The sequence below is a fragment of the Lycorma delicatula genome, chromosome 8 (genome assembly GCF_047948215.1).
Source record: "Lycorma delicatula isolate Av1 chromosome 8, ASM4794821v1, whole genome shotgun sequence".
Lineage (NCBI taxonomy): Eukaryota > Metazoa > Arthropoda > Insecta > Hemiptera > Fulgoridae > Lycorma > Lycorma delicatula.
In genome coordinates this window covers 98,835,260-98,858,957 of record NC_134462.1, presented here as the reverse complement: position 1 = coordinate 98,858,957, position 23,698 = coordinate 98,835,260, and the positions used below count along the sequence as shown (strand labels likewise).

Below are 23,698 nucleotides of genomic sequence, written 5' to 3'. Positions count from 1 at the left end.
TTGCTCATTATAAAGATAAAAGAATTTAGTCCATTGAAACTGACCACAAAATTGGTATTTAGAAAAAAGTTTTAAAAGATTTCTGTATAAATAGGAATTAGGTAGTTGTGACAGATATTTTATCAATAATTATGCAGAAACTTCATTGATGAATAATAATGGAATACTAATATCTAATAGCTTTTTTCAATTTTAAATTTATTAAACATCTTTTTATTACACAAGTTTTCTGTCTTGAGAACACTAAAACATTACCCTCTCTCTTTTGTTCAAAGGAGATTATTTTTTTCATTATTGACTTAAGGTTCATACTCCATTTTTTCACCAAAAATATTTATCTATCCAATTCAACATACGGGGTATAGATAAGGTCATAATGGGCAATCTGATTTAAAGTCTCAGTGTTTTGTAATGACTTTAAGTTAATTTTACACTTTTGACTGAGATTGGCTAAAATGATACAGGAGCAGGTGAAATGTAATGCAAACTGCAACTTAACGGATAACCAAAATACCACACAAAACAACAGGTGCTGCCATCTTGTAGTTTCATTTCCCTACTACTACAACTCATTGAACCATGCCTTCTTATTTGGAAAAAGTGAACACTAGTGAATTTATTGTTGTCCAAAGCCATTTGATGACATATTGATGACATGTTAATCAAAGAACTGTGTACAGGTGGGCAATAAAATTTCTTGCATTAGAAGCTGGTAAGCGAATATTGGGACTGAACCTAACACTGCCTTACCAATTTTTGTTATTGATGAAAAGTATAAGGAAATGGATGAATTGTTTCAAAATGACCGTTCCATCACGTAATGTATTGCCACTCAGACACATTATTCAACTGAGCCACTCTAAAATCTACTCAATATGGGTGCCATACAAACTTAAAAAGGAACAAACAACAAATAAAAGAAATGTTGTGACATATTCTGAAAATAAGCTGTTCCTTTTCAATATTGTGTTGGGGTGATGAAAATGTTATGCATCATTACAAACAGAACAAAAACAACAGAGCATGGAATAACAGCATTATGGTTCATCATACACTTGATAAAGTTCTGGTCAAACATGTATACATGACTGAATACCTGGACCCAGGTCAACTGTAAATTCTTTGCAATATATAGACGTTAATAATTTTAGGAGATATGTATATAGTGTTGAACAATCCAAAGGCAATAATTCTACAATAATGTGTAACAAATAATGCGCCACAAACATCATGTGTAACACCAAGGCACTTGTGAAGTTAAAATACAAACCAATCCCACATTCCCCATCCTCACCTGATTTAGGCTCCGCAATTTTGACAAGATCTGTCTTGTATAAATGCATCTGTGAAGAGTGCTCAGCAATACCAGATGAAAACTCAGTAACACTTGCCTAGCAATATTACGTATGTAAACTGCCAGTAATAATTCTCAGCAAAGATTTTGTGAAATATTGCCAGCAATGTCCAGTTTTAATTACTTGTCTAAATACACTCATCAAACCATTGGATATTCCAAGTGGAAAATTAACCTTTTTTTATCAAAGTAAAAAAAAAATTTGTTTTGGTAATTTTTTCCCACCTACTTTTTATAACAAAGTGGCATTTTTAAAGGTACTTTCATCAGTCATGCATACTTAAAAATATATTCCAACATAGCATGGAATGAGTCAGTAACTTTATATTAAAAAGTTAGTAACTTTAAATTAATTAGTAATTAGAAGCTTTAATGAATTAGTAGCGTAATGTTAAATTATTAAAAGTTGTTCTTTGTCATATGAAGCAGAGAAAGATTTCATTTTAAAATATTTATTTCTATAGATAACTGTTTCCAACTACATGGGCTCTTTCTTTCAAATTATATCAGAGATAATATCAAAAGTGTTACTACGTTAAAAGAGGTAGGTAAGAATATCATTTTTTTTTATTTATTAATTTACACATAAACTTGAAACTTGTACATGGGAATGTGAAATTAAAATTTTTAACTGTATAAGGAATAATATGGCTGATCAAAATTTTAATCCAGGACCTTCTGGATGAAGGGCTGAGGCACTATCATTCTATCCATTAAAGTCTGCAAGTGGCATCTGACCTCTGTGGCTACCAAAGACATCAACATTACTTTATTAATATTTTGGCAACTGATAACACTAACACCAAACTTGTGGTTAACTTGGGAGCTGCTAACTGATGGTTGCAACTTAAATTCAGTTTAAATTTAAGTGCAGGGTGGTGCAGAAAAATAGGAAATTTGGAAAATAACTTTAATAAATTTAAGAATAATCTAAAAAATTGATTTTTAATGAAAAATATTATTGGACACGTTATGTCATTAATCAATGACTTACTTATTTTATTTTAAAGATGACATCATCAGGTGTAGCCGATTCTCATTAAACATTCCACCAGTCTTTTTTGGAAATTCTAAAAATATTATTGGACACGTTATGTCATTAATCAATGACTTACTTATTTTATTTTAAAGACGACATCATCAGGTGTAGCCGATTCTCATTAAACATTCCACCAGTCTTTTTTTTGGAAATTCTGCATAGCAAACATAACATATCAACAAAGATGTTAGCAGTTTTCTCTTCAATTCTGGTTTTCAGTTTGCCAATGATTGTATGCAAGTGTAATACACATGGCTATTGATACGTCCCCACAAAAAGAAATCAAAACCTTCCAGGTCAGGGAACCTTGAAGGGGCCATGCAATGTCAATATGCCTTGAAATTATTCAACTCCCAGACAATCTCTGTAAAGCTGTTACTGGCTATCAAGCTATATTAAGTTGTATTCCTATTGACCAAATGTTTTCAACTTCAACTTGTAAGAAATTCTGCACTCAGTGCGTGAAAATGTTTTTACCATGGTAAATACTGAGTGGATGATAAAGTGATTGCAGTACTTTCTTCATTTTCAAAAAAATAATAGCCTATGACACTGTGTGTTGACACAGCACAGTATACTGTAAGTTGCTCTGTAATGAATGGTGGTTTAGCAGACAAAGATCTTCCTTTGCATAATAACAAAAATTCAGTATACTTACAAACCAGCTGAGATGGTAGCAGGTTTCATAATATCATTCATACATTGTTGATGAAATCATCCTTTGGTAAAATTAAGTTAAACTATAATTCTTGGGACCTAAATTAAGGAGAAAATTTAGTGGTTTTTATATGAAATTGAACCTGAAAAATATGTTCCCGAACTGTATTTTTAGTACTTTTAGAAAAATCTGGAGAATAGGATAAAACATTGGGGTCATAAAATACACTATTTTATGTTTGTATAAAATAAGTTTGTAAAATGCCTAAAACACAAAAATTTTAAACAAAACTAGTGGAACATTTGATTCTAAGTAAAATGGTATTAAAGTCTAAAGAAACTAAATACAAGAATAAGAATTAATAAATTTATTAAAAATCAAATATCAAAATGTGGCAGATTTTAACTAACTATTAAATGAAACAAAACATTTTATATTATAAAACAAAAGAATTAAATATTTTAGAAAAATAATAAATACAAACATTTAACTAAACAGCTGTTTAAAATTTTGACATTTTTATTATCTAATAATGAAGTTATTTTACACTAAACAAAAGTGTTTTTGACCCAATCTTTTGCCTTTACCAAAAATTTCTAGAAAACTATTAAAAAACAGTTCTGACACCTATTTTTTTCAATTTTTCAGATCAGATTTAAAATAAAACCACTAAATTTGTCCCTTATTTTGGATCCCAGGAACTATTCTTAATTTTACTGAAGGTGCAGTAGTAATTAACCACTCAATCATTAAAACTTTGTAGACCTATTAAATTAAAGTGAAATTATACTTATGTGATTTACCATATTCAAGATTAAGAAATCAATTAAATTAAAGTCTTATTTTAAGTAGTTCTAACGCGGAATAAAAAATAAAAGGGGCATTGAAGAAAGAGATGAGATGCAAAGTCACTAAGGTAAACCTTCCTTTTCACACAACAAATACTAGACTGCTTGAACTACAAAATACAGTGGTTTGTCCTTAAATGTACCCGAATTTCAAAATGTTAATTTATGTTATTTTTGTTTATTGCTATGATGTTTTTTCTAGCGATACTTTCTAAACACCTCCTCAGGAGTTTACGTAAAATTAGAAATAAATACTCTAAATATATTAAGTAAAAAAAAAAATGCAACTATTATTAATGAAATTAATATTAATAAAACAAAATACAAGTACCAAATCAGATAGGTAACACTTGTACTGAGATATTTGCAGGTATGGAAAAATTATTGACAGTTTATCTTAAGTTTTATTGAACCCAAATAACATACAAATTGAGCACAACAGACCCACACAATGATGATGTAAATTATAGCCATTTATTTCATTAATAAAAAATTACACAGCTCAAATAATGTAAGTATAAATTAGCTACTTACTTTAACAAAATAATAAAACTCTGTCACAAAAATAAATTGAATTTGGGAAAATGTTTTCAATTTTTTTTATTATCAATTTTTTGTACATATATACTTTTTTTCCACTTAAAATGAAGTCATTCCAACCTAAAAGAAATAGAAATTAATAAAAAATAAGTGAATTTTATTTTAATCTAGTAAACAATGATAAAAAAATGTTACTATCACAGGGTGTAAAAATGATAAAAAGAAACACCACTTTCTAAAATTCATGAAAAAAAGGGCAGAAATGAAGAAACACTTACTAGACACCAATTTCAGGACAGCAGAAATTTTCATAAGTGGTCCCTTAACTTAAAAATTAATAGCAAAATTTCCAACCCATTAGAGAAAGAAAAGCTTTAGTTAAACAAGTAAGATGAAATAGAGACAGATAATATTTTTTTATTTTCTAGCCATATGAACAATATTTACCCTCCTGTATTCAATAAATGTTGCAATCCAGCTAAACACTTAGCCCTAAGTGTATACAAAGATAAAACAATTTAAAAGCCATCAATATAATATACAGAAACTAAATTTTTCTTTAATTAACTTTTTAACTACAGACTAGCCTCTTTATTATTAAGATAAAGAATCATTAATTAATACAATCTCTAAAAATGGTCAAAAACAACAAACACTCTGCTGATTGCATATATTAAACGGTCACCTTCTCTCCTCACTAGCAGAAACACTATTCTGGTGTAATCAAAGGCACTCTGTTACTTCCCCATGGCGCAGGAGGGAATGACCCTTCATGGACTTAGCACTGATGTGGAGATTAGAGCAGAGATCCCAGAACCAGTTCTCAAAGATTTTCTAGGATTGAGCAATAGGTTGACTCCCCACTTCATGAAAGGTAACTTGTCATGGAACACAGACCACAAGGATAAAGGACAGATAAATAGACAAAAAACTGGAAATTACAAAAATATTAACAAATTTAGAACATAGAATGTGAGAATCTAAGCGATATCTGGAGCGACTGATACACTTGCTGACGAACTCAAAAATTACAACATGAATCTAGTTGTCCTACAAACCAAATCGCCTCATGTGGGAAAATAAATGCAAAAGACCAGGTTATCTATAACTGTAAAAGTGAAAGAGGATATTATTATATAGGAGTTGATTTTGCTATGAACAGAGGCTAGAAAGTGCAATGATAGTTTCAAGCCAAAGAATAAAGAACCTGCAATTATTAGAATTAACAAAAAATTTAAAAATACGTAAATAAATTATTATACTCCTACAGGACACACAGATGTGAAGAATTGTTTCTATAAAATGCTAGGCAGGAATATGTCAGCTACCCATTTATGACCTTAGGGAGAATATACGGTCAACAGTTGACCGAAAATATCTTCGTGAAATATCAAAGAAAAGAGTCAGGCCACTCAGTCTGGCAGTTGCCAGAGATATGAAGGTTTAACAGAACTTGGTTTCTGAGGAAGAATAAAAGGAAACTTTGTCTTCATTAGACAAGATAACCAGAAACTAAACAGACCACGTTCTAGATCATTCACACGTAAAAAACCTAATGGATATAAATATTAGGGAAGTAGAATGTGGGCTAGATCCTAGCATCGTTCTAGTCAAAGTGAGTTGAAAAATCTTTAGTCAAAGAAAGGTAACAGAACTTTTAAAAAAAATATGGCAGTAGAAAAACTCAAATACATGAAACTGAAAAGTTCAGGCTGAAGCTTACTATTACATTTCAGTTACTAAAAGAAGAAAATACTGAAAAGACAATGGTACAAAATTGGATGAATTTAAAAAAAAAACACTGGACAAGAATATGCGGAGGAAGTATGTGCGAGTGGAAAGAAAGAAAAACGTACAATAAGCCATGGTTTGACAGTATAAAATATTTAAATAAGAGAAAGAAAGCAAACATAAGATGTATGGTTGCAAACTCAAAGAGATGTTGCCAGAGAGAATAATAAGATGATATCATCTGCTCAGAGAAACAACTATGATAATATGAGAAGAAAAACAAGAGTACATTGATGAACTTCTTGATAAAGTTGAAGGATAACAAAGGATTTCCGTAATAGAATAATTTTCTTTATAAATACATTTTGTGTAAAGAGGTCAAGGACAGAATGGGACAGATAATGATATAAATCAGTGAAGGCTTACATATTTGGAAAGATTATTTCCTCAACCTTCTTAATGGAGAGCTAAAAGAGGATAAGGAAAACACACTAATTACCAAAACATACAACTATAGGTCCTAACCCTCTTCTCTGAAAGAGATAGAAAAAGCAATACAAGAACTTAAATACATTCAAGACTCAGATGAGGATGCTGAACAAGAAAACAAGGCAGAATTTCAAGTGGAACGCCACATAAGAAGATTCAATAATTAAAGTAGTAATGATTAAAGTAGCAATAAAGTAGTAATTTAGTAGCAATGATATCTAATAAAGATTGTAGTAAAAATTTCTTAACAGATTAATAAATTTTGTATGCCTATAAGAAACTGTTAAGGTCTACATTTCTTTACCATGAGGAAAGATAACAGCTATATAGAGGTTAGGTGAGCAAAGGATTCTAGTAAGAAATTGTGAATATGAAGCTATGTTAGATGTTGCAGAAGATCTGCATGTGTAGAGGTAGCATGATGATGAGAACAAATACCAACTGGAGTATCAATGACATCAAAAGTAAATAATCTAAAATATGACAAATCTGGCTCTCTAAACGGTAAAGCGAAAACCACTCACACTTTTCTGCACAGTACTACAAAGTCTTGCAGCTTCCATAACTTTTACCACACTTTTTTGACATTTAATAATCAAATAATATTAAATACATACCATACATTATTCTTCATTTTCTTTATCGCTTGAAACATCATCTGAATCTAATTCAGTTGAAGATGATGATGACGATGATGCCTCCGAGTCACTTTCTGATTCATAAGAGGAACTCGAAGATTCGCCAACATCACTATTAAAATAAAAAAATGCATTACACAGTTCACCATCATGAAATGTGAAAATGATTCCTTATATGTGATTAATTCTAGACAATCAAAGCAATTTCATTTGCAACAAACTTGGATAATCTTTTTGCTTTGAAGCATTTTAATAGAACATTAATTCTGCCATCATTATTAAACACTTATCATTTCTATATATATTTCCATATGAAATATTCTAATTTTGGCCCTTCAAAGTCAAACAAATTTTCACGATATTAAATGTTAACTTATAGACACTCCATGAGCTAAAGAGAAAAAATGGAAATGCCCAACAAAACAATGACATAATGAACTGAAGCTACTCTTATTTTTACAAGAAGAAAATCAACAACAAAAATCAAACAGCTAAAGATCTACCAACTGATTCATTTAAAATTAAAATAAAAGAATTTTTCCTTAATACTATATTGAGTTTTAATTTTAATTAATACTAATTAAATATGCCTGAATTCTAAGCATCTTCATTTAATACTTATAAAAAGTATATACTTATAAATTTTTCAGAAAACATATTCAAGTTTATTTTATTCTGTACCAATTTTATTTATTTGTTATAATTACATACTTGCATCACTTATTTTTTCATATATTCATTGTCTTTACATATTCACACTTCTTTTTTTATTATTTAATCATTTTATAGATTAAAATGCTGCTGTAAGTTTGAACAAACATCTATTTCCTTCAAGGGAAATACTGAGATGGTTCCTTTTGCTACCTGTTGATTATTACACCTTTCATTCCTAACAAGATCTTTGTGATATATTATATCTTTTTGATCTGAATAACTGTTTATTTTCAGAATTTAATTTATTTTCACAGAAGCAAAACAGTAAAGAAAATACAAATTAAGAACAGAGTAACTACCAAATGAGAAAAAATTAGGATGTTAAGATGACACTTCCTTTTGCAGAAACCAAGACTGAGGTAATAGAGAATACTGAATGGAATGGATTTATTGTGGCAGAAAACGAATAAAAATAACATTTACGGTAATGTTACAAAAAGGAGGATAGTAGTGAGGTATACAATTTTAAAATAGAGAAACAAAATATATCAAGAGTTACAGAATTTTGTTCCAAAAATTTAAGATTCTAGATTCTCTATCCTTTAAGATTCCAAAGGATAGACTAAGACAGATAAAAAAAGCAGAATGGAACAAGCAACAGGAGCTTTCATTTAGAAAGGAAGTCTGTTATTGTTGAGCATAGATCTAGGAATTAGAAAGAAATTCTTAAAAATACTGATGTAGAGCAAAGCATTATATGGTAGTGAAACATGAAGAGAAAAAAAGAACACAGTGTTCTGAAATGTGATGTTATAGAACATTACTGATAATTAAGTAGGTCGACAGAGAAATATAAAAGTTTTAAGATGTATAGGCAAGGACAAAGGAGTGTGAAATAAATTTTAAATTCATTTAAAAATACAACTAGGTTAGTGGAACACATGTCAAATCATTTACGTTTAGATTATTTAGTAATTAGAGATAAATGTAGAAGCATTCATACAGGGAGACAAAGATCAAAATAGTTTGTATAGAAAATGGATAATTAAGAATGCAGATTATACAAAATTTATTGCAGTAAAAAAATTAACAAAGAACAGAATAGAACTGCACTTTAAAATGATCTAATTACTGATCATCAAAGAAAAAATACGAAAAAAATACTTAACATGAAATCTTACTGCAACTTTTATTAATATAGATAGATAAACAGGTGGTGGTGAGATATGAGTTCAGACCAACTTCCAAAATTTGAAATGTAATTTTGTAACTGAAGCTTGGATATTTTCTTTTTTTATAAAATGATCATTTACAGGATCATATGTTAGTTTATGTTTTTTGAGATGACTAACAGAACCAAATTAACAAAAAAAGTATGGAATTTTAAGAACTGAACGCTTGGCTCTTGTGAAGTTCTAATTCTAACATGTTCAGAATGTTAGTTTGCATCCAAAACATTTATCCTCATACTACTTGATTTATCCCCACTCACAAAACCTTTTCAAATCATTCAGTAATAATGAATCCTCATTAACATGATGGACTTGTCAATAATAAAACTTTATAACAATGAGAAACAGGAAAAGTTTTGAATGGAAATATTGTTTTGAAGGATCTGAGAATTCCTTTTATTCCACTAGATGTAAGAATCATGTGAGATGTAAGAACCACAGATATTGGCTAGTAAATTAGCAAAGATTTTGTAAATCTACAGGTTTTTATCAAAACCAAGTAAGTAATTAATAGTAATAATCAGCCACTATCCATTGTAAAACAAGGTTGGACAAAAAAGGTCTAATCGGCTAAAATTAATTAAATAGGTTATCAAGATGATATTTCTTTATTATGACTACTAACCTGTTACTATTGTCATCAGTGATAAAATCATCTAAAGTAGAATATGCTGCAATTTCGAGTATATCAATATCTAAACAGACTTCTGACTTTGTTAATGTTTCTTTAACCTATAAAAAAATTCAAGTACAGTATATCGCTTTGTTTTTGCAATTTGTATATCGTATATGTTTTGCAATAGTATATCGCTTTGTTTTTGCTTTTTTTTTACTACTAAATAATCTTTAAACTAATGCTACCAAAAATAACTACTGAACTGCTTACGTTAGTAAACTTATTTTTTACTTTACTAGTACGTATAAAAAACAGAAATAAGTAAAAAAGTGAATAGAAAACAAAGTGAAGGTAGAAGAATGAATGCTTTAATTAGTACCACAGTAACCCATATGTAGTATGCATGTTTTAAATCAATTCTTCTTACATTATTAAATCAGTCGTGAATTTTTATTGCTGCTGCTGCATGAGGCTAAGTTCTGCTGCATACCTCTTTTTCTTTTTCTGTTTAGCCTCTGGAACCACCATAAGGTATTACTTCAGAGGATGATATGTATGACTGTAAATGAAGCGTAGTCTTGTACAGTCTCAGATCGACCATTCCTGGCTGAGATGTGTAGTTAAATGAAACCCAACCACCAATGAATACTGGGATCCATGATCTAGTATTCAAATCTGTATAAAAGTAACTGCCTTTACTAGGATCTGAACCTTAGAACTCTCGACTTTGAAATCAGCTGATTTGCAATGACGAGTTCACCACTTGACCAACCCAGTGGGTTGAATTCTGCATGCCTGGAAGCAATATATTGCCACAGCCACCAGGCATTATTTAGCTCAGAACAATGTAATACACATTTTTACATAATTTTTATTATTATTTATTCATTAAATCTTCCATACAATTTAATTTTGCTTGAATGGAACATAGACATTTGATGACAGTTTAAGTTGCTAATCAAAACTTGTAACATACAGAAAAAATGAGTTGTTATTGATTTATCAATAGATTATTTTAATACAAAATTTTATTTTATATTTTAGGTAGTTTACAACTGAAGTAAACTTTCTCATTAAGTAACTAAATATTTTAAATAGATTTACACCAGATCTCATATTAACTAATGAAATGAAAAATAAAATTTTAAAATAAACGTAATAAATAAAATCTTTTTTTTACAATTTAAACATAATTTTCAAAAGTAAAATATGACTTTAAAATTTTGCAGATACTTTTTCAAAAAGATTTCAAACACTAAATTTTTTTATTGGATGATAGCTGACAATACAGGCAAAGGAAACAAATACTCAAGTAAGAGAAAAGCTCAAGGAAGCAACATAAGTTTTGACTCTCTGTATTTAAATAGTTAAATAAAAATAAACAAAAGACTTAAAAACTATAGACTGTTAAAAAATACATTTCTCTAAGATTTAAACTATGATTTTATATTATGTCAGATCGATTGTAAAAACTACATATTCACCTACCTGCAAAAAATACATACTTTTAAAAGTACGGTAAGGAAACTAATCATTACACAACCAATATAAAAAAAAATACTCTACGTTTAATAGTCAGAAATAATGCCCTGCTGTAACACAGCAGTGATCGCTATGAATATAGATTCTTTTCATACCTCATAAACTTGATCTGATAATTTTAATAGTTTATTACTGATATTATCACTCTGTAACCAAATGCAATAATCAGTGATATACAACTGATTTAATATATATCTTGGTTCACTACTATTAAATAACTTGTGTATTCCCAATAAGCAACGCAATACTTGTCTATTACCTGAAAAACGAAGAACATTAATTGTAAACAAATACTGCAAAGATAAGCAAACTAAATAAAGAATCATAACATATATATATATATATATATTACTTCTAGAATTAATCACAAGTTGAAGATCATGCCCCTTTCTCACTTCAACTACCCTACCTATCCCAGTTCAAGTTTATTATAAATAGCTCTCTTTATAAATTATTTGTTACTTAAAAATTATTATTTTTTTTTTTTTTTAATTTTACATTCTATAAAAGTAAAGGATCAATAAAATCAACTAACATCTTGTGAAGGATTGTTTTAAAGCTTGCATTTTTAAATCGTTTACTTAATAAGTTATGAACATTTTTAAGTTACGAGATGCATTTTTTATTAACAACTAAAACTTAGCTGCATTACTTTCCTATAATCACTGTGAGAAGACTGAAATACATTTTTAAGCTACTCTATTTGGTATGTAAAAACTTACTTTTATTGCCAAAAACAGCAATAACACAACAAATAATGTGAATTATAAGGTTATTTTAATCAGAGCTTATTTATCATTTGGAAAACTTTCCGTCATACAAAATTATTTATTACTTATTTACTATAAAAGACTATGAATCAGTACATATTATATTTATTATAATATATTATATTATATATTATAATATATTATATTTATTATATTATACATATATATTTTCAAGAATTACACTCAAATGAGATTTCACAATTATAATAATTGATCTGTGACCTGAGGTTTTTACATTAAAATTTTAGGAAAAAGTTTATAAACAGTTTGAATGTTAAAACAACAGTATAAAATAATAGTTTATTCTAAACATATGTATTTAAAGTTACATGTATTGAATATACTAAATGCTACTCTTAAATATATGTTTGTTCCAACATAAAAAAAAAATGAATACAAGCTATACCTTTTTTAAAAACTCTGATTTTTTAATACCGTTCAAGTTATCTTTATACATGATATGTAGTCTACTGTCCTTTGGGATCTAAGTGTTATGCAACAACAGAAATCAAATAAAATGAATAATAAAATATACTAGCCTTAATAATTTTAACAGTATGTATTAATTCTACTTTTAAGTAGTGATGGATAGGTGAAGGACTATTTCAATTTTAAAAAAACCAAGTGACCAATGATTCTTTTATAGCACTATGGAACAACAACAGAACATTTTTCTTTTTATATTCTTCAACAAAATAAATAATATCTATATTATAAAATAATTTATAATATATAGACTTGTCGAATTTTGCAGAAACCATAACATGATCTCAAAATCTATCTATTTTATGAGAAACCAAACAAATTGAAGACTTGGAAACACCCAGATTGGAAAAAAGGGGAATGGCAACTCGATCATGTTTGCATGGACCGGAATTATCACAAGGAGATTTATAATGTAAAAGTCTTGAGAGGAACAGATACTGGATCGGACCATTACTTAATTAAAGTTAAAATAAAATTCACCCCGCATAAAAACAAAAAATCCCAACCTAAAAACAAAAGAGCTTATGATCCACATAAATTAATAAACAATGCCATCTTTGAAGAAACAAAAAAAAATCAAATTAACTAATAATTTAAAAGAACTGACATCCCAACTGAAAGAAATAGCTGAAGAACTAGCCGCTATAAACCCAAGAAAAAACACCAATGGTGGAATGAAGAATGTGACAAAGCATTCAAAGACCGACACCGGGCTTGGATCAACCACCAAACCCAGAAAACTGAAGAATCTAACCATGAATTCACCAAACAAAGGGAAATAACTCAGAAAATTATAAGAGGAACCAAATGACAAGCCCAAAAAAACTTGATTCTGCAAATAGAAGAAAGTTCTAAGAAAACTAACTCCCAAGACTATTATAAAATTTTTGGTCAGGCTCTTCAAAGATATGAACCACCCACCCTTATGCTGAGAGGAAAAAAAGGAAATACGGCCCACACCAATAAAGAATATGCTGACATTTTGGCAGAAACCTTCAATAGACTCCTCAACTGTGACGACTCCCCAAAGCTTTTTGAGATTGACACTGAAACTCCAGTTAAAACTTCACCGGTAAATATCAACCCGCCAACAATTCAAGAAGTTCTCGCAGCCTTAAATGAAATAAAAAACTACAAAGCAAGCGGAGAAGACCAGCTTTTCGCAGAACTCTGGAAACACTCATCAGTTTATTCAATCAAAACTTCCCTACATCTATGCCTCGTGAAAATATGGAACGAAGAAAAACTTCCAGATAACTGGACCACAGCCCTCATTCATCCATTACATAAAAAAGGGGATAAAACTAATCCGGAAAACTACAGAGGCATATCTCTCCTGGATTACACATACAAAATTCTGTGGAGAATCATATACAACCGATGCAAAGACCAACTTGAACTGGAACTTGGGGAATACCAAGGGGGATTTAGGCCATGGAGAGGTAGCCCAGAGCAAATAATATCCCTAAAACTTATAATAAACAACTAATAATCACCTTCGTTGACTTTAAAAGGGCCTATGATTGTATACACCGACCATCCATGCTGAATATTCTGAGAAACCTGGGCCTTCACCCTAAACTCGTAAACATGATAAAATTAACTTTAACCAATACCCAGTCCAGAGTGAAATTCAGAGGTGAGAACTCTCTCAACCCTTCTACATAAAAACTGGATTGAGGCAAGGAGATGGCCTCTCACCACTCCTTTTTAACTGCGCCCTCGAATTTGTCATGAGAAAATGGTATGAAATAAATCCCAAAAATATAAAAATGGGTACTAAGCAAAACTCCATCACACTAAATTGCCTAGGATTTGCAGATGACCTCGCTCTTTTAGCAAATAATATTCAAGAAGCCAAAACACAAATCATGAGCCTTCAAAACCTAGCACAAAAGATAGGGCTTCATATCTCTTTCAAAAAAACTGAACTAATGGCCATAGATCCTCTGGTCATTACGGTAAACAATCATAAAATTAAAATAGTAAAACAATTTAAATATCTAGGTGAAATAATAACTTATAATTTAAATGAAAAAGTGACATGGCAAAACAGGACAAATAAAATGATTAAATCCCAAAAAGTAACTTGGTCAACATATAACAAAAAATGCCTTTCTGCTAAAACAAAACTTAAACATTATAAAACTGTAGTTCAGCCAGAAGTCACCTACGGAAGCGAGACCCTTTTCAAAATCACTCAGAAAAACCGAATTGAAAAAATTTTGAAAATAGAGAGAATTGTCAGAATGTGTATCAATAAAAAACACCAAAAAAAGGCCAATGGTGGATTGTGCCAAATGAGGTGGTGTATCGAGAAATAGAGCCTGTTACTGATACTATGCGGAAAAAAAAATCTCTTTCTTTGGTCATCTCATAAGGACACCGGAAACAAGACTGTCAAGAAATATCATTGAAAAGCTCTGATTCCAAAAGCTAGAAGTAGGATGGATCAAAGAAATTAGAGAAGATATGAAAGAATTGGGAATTTCCCTGACTGACCTACAGAATAAAACTGGAAAAATTACAAAGCTAAAAGACAAAAGCATTAGATTTAAACAAAAGACAGACAAACGACAAAATACAACAAAGAAGGTGTTTACGGATGAAGAAAAGAAAGCAAGATCTGAACGGATGAAGAAATACTGGGCAGCTCAGAAAATGCCCAGTATTTCATAATATATTTTGTTCATAATAAACAAAAAAACTACTCGACCACTTGCAACCAAATTTTTACCCATGTTTGTTTGAATTGATGTTATACCTTGACGTCATTTTTACAATTTAATTTGTAATGTTAATTTTAATTAATTTTTCATATTTTTAATTTTGTTTTAACTGAATAAAAGTTTAAATTCTTAAAATATATATATATATATATATAATATATAATATATATATAATAGTGGAGATTTGCCAGTTGGAAGGACAAACTTTAATGAACTGAATTAATGAACTTTAATTGAATTAATTAAGTCTCTATTAACGTGTGAGCAGAGAACTGTTTGAACTGATAGAATTAAATTTACATTAAATTAAATAATTTTAAATATATTAAAAAATTTCTGTTTAGCAATAATAGGCTTTGTTAGTAATTTGAAGGCTAACTTTTACATGCATCAAGTACACTCTCGATCTAACAGATCACGGTGTTCAAAAATGTGTATGTATGAGGCTCGGCTGATAAATTTTACACATATATGGTAGCATGGGAATGAAAAGGGATATTGGAATAAAATAAAAAATTAATCCAAGTACAATACCATAGCCACAAAATGCAGTATTTACTTTTCATACACTTTTCCCAATGTGTGACAAGTTTTTGCTTTCTGTCACTGAAAAATTCTGGCGGTCTTCTTGGATCCAAGTGGCTACAGCTTCCTTCATCTCATCGTCGGTGATGTAATGATTACCTTTGAAATCCCTCTTGAGATGAGGAAGAAGTGGAAGTTGCACGGAGCCAAATCTGGCAAGTATGAATGCGGATAAGCTCAAAATTCAGCTTACGGAGAGACTCTGTAGTGGCATGCGATGTGTGAAGCCATACACTATCATGTTGCAAGATTATGGGGATGGTGGTCTTTTGAATGCAACATACTCATCATCTGAGGTGTCTTAATGTCTTGATGTACCATTCAAAGTTTACAGTCGTCCGATGTTCCAGATACTCAGTCAGATAAACATGTTTGGCATCCCAAAATACCATCAAAAGAAGTTTCTTCGCCGAGGCTTGAGTTTTGAATTTTTTGGGTTTTGGCGATTTGTAATGTCTGTATCCCATGCTTTGCCTTTTTTCTTCCGGGTCGTAATAATGTATCCAACTCTCATCCCCAGCCACAATATTGAAAAAGAAGTCATTTCCTTTGGTACGACAGCACTGTAAAAAGTCCTTTGCAACATTTGACACGACACTGCTTATGTTCATCTGTCAGTTTGCACAGTACCCATTACACATAGATTTTACAGTAACCTAATTGCTTGACAATATGGCCTACTTGTTCTTTAGATATGCTTAACTGAATAGTGATGCTTTTCTGGGTGATTCGTTGGTCACTTTGAAGCAAATCGTCCACCTCCTTACGATGTTTCATGTCAGTCACAGAAACTGGTCGTCCACTGCAAAGTGCATCCTCAATTGTCACTTTACCAGCTTCACATTCACAAAATTTAAAAGCCCACCTACTCACAGTACCCCTGTCAACAGTTTCACTGCCATACTACTTTTAAATTATTATAAAAATATTTGTAGGATCACATTTTCTGCTGTTGAAAATTCTTTTACTGTGCATTGTTTTAACCATGTTGATATACTGACCGTACTTGACTCCATTTTAACTGCTGCTGAAAACAAACTGGTAAATGGATTTCAATGCATTATTGCAGGTTTGTAGATGGGGATTTTAGCTATCATATACTGTCATGCCCAACTTGATAGTATTAAATTGTGCAATTGTAACACATCTTATGATGTTCTGTATTACATAATTCAGGAAAAAAGCCATATATTTAGCAGTATATGGCAGTTAGCCATACACTGCTGGTCAATCTAATAATACTCATAAATCTGAACACTTCGCTGGGAACAAATGGATCAATCCTCCCCTTCCTATACACCCAAGAGGTAACGTAATCAAAATCAGTTAGAAGCCCTCTTCTGAAGTGATCACAGGGAAGGTTGAAAAGACCCAATAGCTTTAAAACCTTTAATTATTATTAATTACATAATAACAATAATTATATTATATAATGATAAAATAATAATTATATAATTAATCATTTTTATTAATCACATGTTTAACAGAATTCAATAATTAAGGAACATGATTCTGGAAATTTATTGAATATTGCATACAAGCATATTTACTCTCATATATATATATATATATATATATATATATATATGCGTGTACACAAATTTATACATTTAATTGAGTACAGTGGAAAAAGTTTAACAATAAAAACAGATAATACAAAGTATTTCTCTGATCCAACTGATATTGGCATTTTATATTTATGATTTGTTCCATTAAAACAAAACCTTTTCCAAAAAAATTACTGATGAATGAAGAAAAGAATACATTATGAAAAAAAATTTCAAAATTTTTTACTGGATTATACACCATAAGAAATGTACAGACAGAAAGATTGTATTCAAGATGACTACTACTCATTTGCTTTTCAGATTTGTTTAACTTTTTAATAACAAAATTATTTGAAAAATAAAAAAGTATGACATATATATATTATGTAATACTAAATAGTAATGCTTATTACATAATTTTATCATAAGGAAATATTTGTAAATGACCAATTTGTGTTAGATGTTATCCATTTTTATTTCTATAATACATAATTCTGTTAACATGGAAAAAATTATTGGATCATATTTTTCACTGTAATATACATTTACTCACCAGACTTCAATATGTTTATGGTGTCATCAAGTACTCCCATTGACAACTCCCAATGTCTAAAGAGCGGATAGCACAGAGACCGACGCATACAACTTATAACAACTTCTTTCACATTACTGAAACTCTTAATTACAAAATACACAATATAAAACCAAAACCAAAAAATTAAACAATAACCACATTTGATTAGATCAATTTCATGCACAAATTTTTTTTTCAAAATTAATTCAATTAAGCCAAATTTAAGAGTAATATAAAAAGAGTAATATAAAAGAGTAATTTAAAAAACAGTCCATAATAATTTGATTTATACTCTCTGATTGCATGTGCACATGCGTTAAGACATAAATGTAGAGTTAAAAACTTAAATTAGTTTTAAAAATACAATAATCAGTCTGAGTAATAAAATTCAAATTAAAGAAATTTCTTTCAGTAACATATTCTGAGTTACAAATTGATATTATTGTAAAATACTGACTTTTTAATTTTTTGCAAAGAATGTATGCTTCCTTTACTCCCTGAGCTAAATAAAGCATAAAGAAACCCAAAAGTGGTATCAAACCTTTTGAACTCACATTTCCAGTCAGTCAATATCTTCTTATTCACTTTCTTAGAGTCGCTAAAGTATATTAACGATTAATTTCAAAGTTTAAAAGAAACAATCACTTACTTAATATAATGTGATAATATTCTAAGAAATGTGCTTACATTTTAATAATATAACTAAAGCAGATATAAGAAAACATACAAAGGCAATACTTTTATAAAATAACTTAATACTAATATACCTTATTAAATTATGATACAAGTTAATTTATCATTTTATTGAATCAAGTCTGACTTACAACATAGGGTTTTATGTATTATCCTGAGAACAAAATTCATTATCTACATTATTTAAACAGTTGGCTTTTAGGCTAATACACAAGTATATGGAAGAGGATAGTAATTTTAAAAAACGTTTACTATTTAAAAAAAGCATTAATATCATTTTACATATTACCGCAACTCAACAATTTTATTTTCCCAGTAATTTTTCAAACTTTTTCATTCAGCAACGTACATGAATTCAACTGCAATAATGAAACATACACTATGCAATAAGTATATTAATCTTAACAGAAACACATTTCTTTTCTTTTTTTTAATAATACACCACATAAACTTAAAGCTTGTGTGTGAAAATGTGGATTGAAACGAGATTTTGTAACGCATGAAAAATGCTATGTCTGAATGGAATTTGAAGTAGGATCTTCTGAACAGAAAGCAGAGATGCTACCACTCCATCATAAAGACCAGCAGTTTCTTTATAATATTTTCATTCATAGATATTTCTTCTTCAATGAAGTGAAATCTAATATTCAGAGAAGCCAAGTAAGCTTTATTTCACAGCAGAATAAGATATAGTTCTTAGCTAGTAAGAATCCATTTTAAGGGCTTATCTTCTATAAATAGATTGAGATCAATTTTTATTTCATAATAAATTCATAATGAAGGTTAAGTTCTGAAAATCACAAAGAAGTTATCAACCACTTACATTAGAAGTAAGGTATTTAAGTAAAATTTGATAAACCTATTTTCTATGAAAAGTCTCTACAAACACAAAAACTAAACTCTATGAAGGCAGAGAAGAATTTGAATATATATTGTATAAAACAATTCAAAATTAAATTACCAAAGTGATTATCACCACTATCATGGTATCAATAAAGAATTTTCCTCTACAGTTGGGATGTGTTGAATGATTTATAGTTAAAACTGAATATTTTCACAAGCCACAAAATAATGCAATAGGAAAGGTGAATCATTTCTTTTGTCTTTAATTTCCAGAGGATACAATCATTTTTATAAACAATGTAGTAGAAAATCATTTATAAATATTAGGCTGCTCTTATCCAGAGTAAAATGTATTGATCTTTGTGACCTGAGTAGGTACCAATTTGGAAAGCTCTCAAAACACTATTTTTGGCAAATTCTGTTACAGGTCACCACATATAGTTTGTCCTTTTAGGTAAAATGTTCTATCACAAATGCAGTCTATTCCTTTCTCATCTTAACCTTGATCCCTACTTCCTGGGTTTCAGTTCTGTAGATGTGAGCCAGGCCCCATCAGGCCCATATTGTACTCATGGACCTATACATGTACAGCCAACACATACCTGCTATCAGTATAACCTGGTTGTAGCAAATGTAACGATCCCAGGACCCTACTTCCTACCTACTTGCTGCACAAGCACAATGCAGTTTTTTATTTATTTATTAAGCTTAATTCCTTAATTCATCCCAAAAGATCAAAATCAAGTTATAAATATAACAACATTCTTGTCATGAGAAAAAAAATCTTCACCATAATTTTACAGTAATTTACCATAATTATTTTTGAAGTATTTTATAACTCCTTTTTTATAACTTATAAATGTTCATGTAACAAATTTTAAATATAAATTCAAACATTAAATTGCAAAAAGTCAATTTTAAGGAAAACAGAAGTCATTAAATCACCAGGGTTAGGAAACAGTGCAGTTTCACAGGGACAAAGAGTCGCTACTCTGCTGACCTCCAATAGAGGCAGATACTTTCCTGGCTGCCAGAAAATGCAAGTATGACACACAGACACACGTATGGAGTCAAGTCAATTGATTCACATATGAAGTCAAGGCAATTGATTCACATATGAAGTCAAGGCAATTGATTCAATTCTCACAGAACTGTCCAACAGGGACTGAATAAAGGATGAGGGAATGAAAAAGAAAGGGAATCAACCCACAGAGGGACCACCTCTGATCAGAACAGTTTATCATCTTGCCCCAGATTCAATAAAAGCATAACCATATTGATAAAGATACGATACCTAATCAACAAAGATAGGTATTAAGTATTATTAATATAATAAAATGTTAAAAACCTGTAGCCATGATAATGTAGCACTTAATTTATTAATCGTCCAAGCAGATTCTACAGTTGATTCTCCAAGAGTTGTTCTTTGATCATAAGCATAGGCAAACAATATATCAACCAGAGAAAAATATGCAGTTTTACATTCATCCTTGCTTAACAAATATTCTTTATTACCAAAATTTTTCAATAAATCTGATTCGGAACCAGACAATTTCACTGAAACAATATTAATTGCATGAGAAATTCAGATAATTATATATCAATATAGTTTTGAAAAACAAATTTTATTCAACTAATTAACCTTTTATTCAGTATAACTTTTCATTTATATCTCGATAATCCTTGCAACCTATGGACATGCAGTTATATATCATTACTAAATCTTCATTCACTAAGTCTATATAAACACAAAATTAATCCACAATCTCATATTTTAATATCACTCTTATTCCAACACTGCTGTATATGTTTATAAGACTGTTAAAATAAAAAAGGAATATATTTTTAGACCGTCTGAAGCACCCCCACAAGTTATGTTCTTCACAATATCAATTTCATGTTACTGAGCACATATTTTCATTATAATAGTTAGTCTACATTAAAAATGGACAAAATGTGAATAAATAAATGGTAAAAGGTAAAATGGTATATAATCTAGCAACACGATGTTGTTTGCAGATTACAATGTTTGGGGAGAAAAAGAGAGAGATTCAAATTTTACTTGAAAAGAGGATTGTATAAATTAAGAAGGTAACAATGGAAATTATCAGAGAAATAATTAAAAAACTGTTACAATAACATGATGGTGAGAGATTTTTTCACACACTGGCTGGAAAATAACTTATGCACATAATGATATTAAATTAAAATAAGGAATAGCATTTATATCAGAAAATACATATGATACTTGAAAATATATATGGTAGAATGAATAATTATAATGAATTTATAGAGCTACTTCTTATAGATCTCTCTAAGTTATAATTCAAATGATTTCATTGATTATCTAAAACAAATATTAGAAAAAGACTTTGACTACAGCAAAAAGATTATTTTCATGGGAGAATTTAATATCAACATGATGGCGAGAAAGAGATAACTGATTTTTTAAAGTTGTATTCTGTTACTCAAATTTTAAACAAACAAACCTGAGTTAAAACATACCTATACAAAATTATAATCAATCTGATCTAACTAATACAAAAAAAATTGAATGTCAGTCTCACAGAAATGGCTGTAAAAAAGAAAAATTATGAATATAACTTAAAAAAATGTGAAGGTGATATGAATAAAATCATAGTAAACAAATAAATAGGATCTGAATGATTCTTAAATACCTGTAGATATTATAATTGATGAAAAATCAGTGCAACCAGGATTGTTCAAGCAAATAAATTTATGTTCTACAATAATAACGCTGAAAGGTTACTAAAATAATAGAAAATGCACCCCAAAAAAAAAAAACTGATCATGATAAAAACAAAATTGCATACTGACCACAAAGGAATTCAGATCAAAAACACCAGATATAGTATAAGGGACCTTATCAAAAACAAATAAAAATATGTCTAATTTTAACATTTTATCATTAATAGTAAATTGGTTAAAGAGAATTATGAATGTTGACAGCTTTATAGTTGAAATTACTAAACTGGCAACAGAAATGATTAAATATGAAACAACTTGATAACTGCATGTATAACACACTTGCAACTAAGATTTAATATTTATTACACATCTCCATAAACTCCCTTGCTTTGTCAGTGAAACTGCACGATCACATATTTCTTGGATAAAGAGATTGATCACAGATCTCGCTTCACACATGACGGTATTTTCTATTTTCTTATTAATTTTAAATTTAGAGAAAATGAGAATTTGCACAAACTATGTTCACACATGATTAAGAAAAAAAATATATATACATATACTTTTAAATATCAGATCCATTTGGTCAAGAGTCAAGAAAATTATTTTAATTATTTTTTTTAAACACAAAAGGTTTAAACATAAACAAAGATACATATTTCATGCGTTGACTATATTTACAGTTTTTTTTTGTTTTTTAATTCTTATAATTTAACAGAATAGAATATCTGACCGCTCCACTCTGTGATCAATCCCTAAATAATTATATACCAATTTGAATAAAATATATATTTAACCTTTATTGCGCATTAACCATGTGTACAAGTAAAACCACCAACTATAAAATAATTATTAAAAATTTTTTTTTTAAATATATAAAATTAAGAATATATTTTTTACAGACACATAAAAAAGATAATAAAATTTCTTAAAAACTGAGATAAACCTCACAGTTATAAAAACACTATAAGTAGTATAACATTAACAATCTAACAGCTTATATAATGAAACTGAGACTAAAATAATTTTACTGATGTCTAAGAAAACACTTAAAAAAATAAAATGTTAAAACCTTTCCCTCAAACAAATTAAATAATTTATTTTTTAGATCATACATACTCATATACACAAGAATTGTTTAAAAAATACTGCAAAATTACAGCTCACCATTGTCACTATAAGTAGTTTTAAACTGTAATGATTCCAACAATAATGGTGAAGGTTCCATTAAATCAAAAAGATAATGGTCATCACTGAAGTCACTGTTTTCAGCTGTTTCTTTTAATCTTTTACGATCCTCACTGAATGTCTCCTCAACATTTATTATATCAAATATTTCTCGAAACTCATCCTAAAAAATAAACAAACAATAAAAAACATGAATATACAATAATTAACTTTTATTTTTTTAATCCAAAATT

At 29.3% G+C, this 23,698-nt stretch overlaps 1 protein-coding gene across 2 annotated transcripts in view; it reads right to left on the bottom strand.

The window, feature by feature from the left end:
• Positions 1–4,351: 4,351 nt before the first annotated feature.
• The window catches only part of LOC142329116 (protein SHQ1 homolog), a 31,203-nt gene continuing 11,856 nt past the window's right edge, over positions 4,352–23,698 (bottom strand). Inside the window, exons 4-10 of one of the 2 annotated variants that reach the window (XM_075373451.1) lie at positions 23,445–23,628; positions 20,917–21,125; positions 18,012–18,135; positions 11,437–11,600; positions 9,809–9,915; positions 7,277–7,409; positions 4,352–4,559 (exon numbers count right to left, since the gene is read on the bottom strand). In XM_075373451.1, the coding sequence (XP_075229566.1) occupies positions 7,283–7,409; positions 9,809–9,915; positions 11,437–11,600; positions 18,012–18,135; positions 20,917–21,125; positions 23,445–23,628 (915 nt within the window). In that variant the 3' untranslated portion in view covers positions 4,352–4,559; positions 7,277–7,282. Of the gene's footprint in view, positions 4,560–5,043; positions 5,318–7,276; positions 7,410–9,808; positions 9,916–11,436; positions 11,601–18,011; positions 18,136–20,916; positions 21,126–23,444; positions 23,629–23,698 lie in introns of those variants that run through there. The other variant, XM_075373453.1, reaches the window with a different exon arrangement.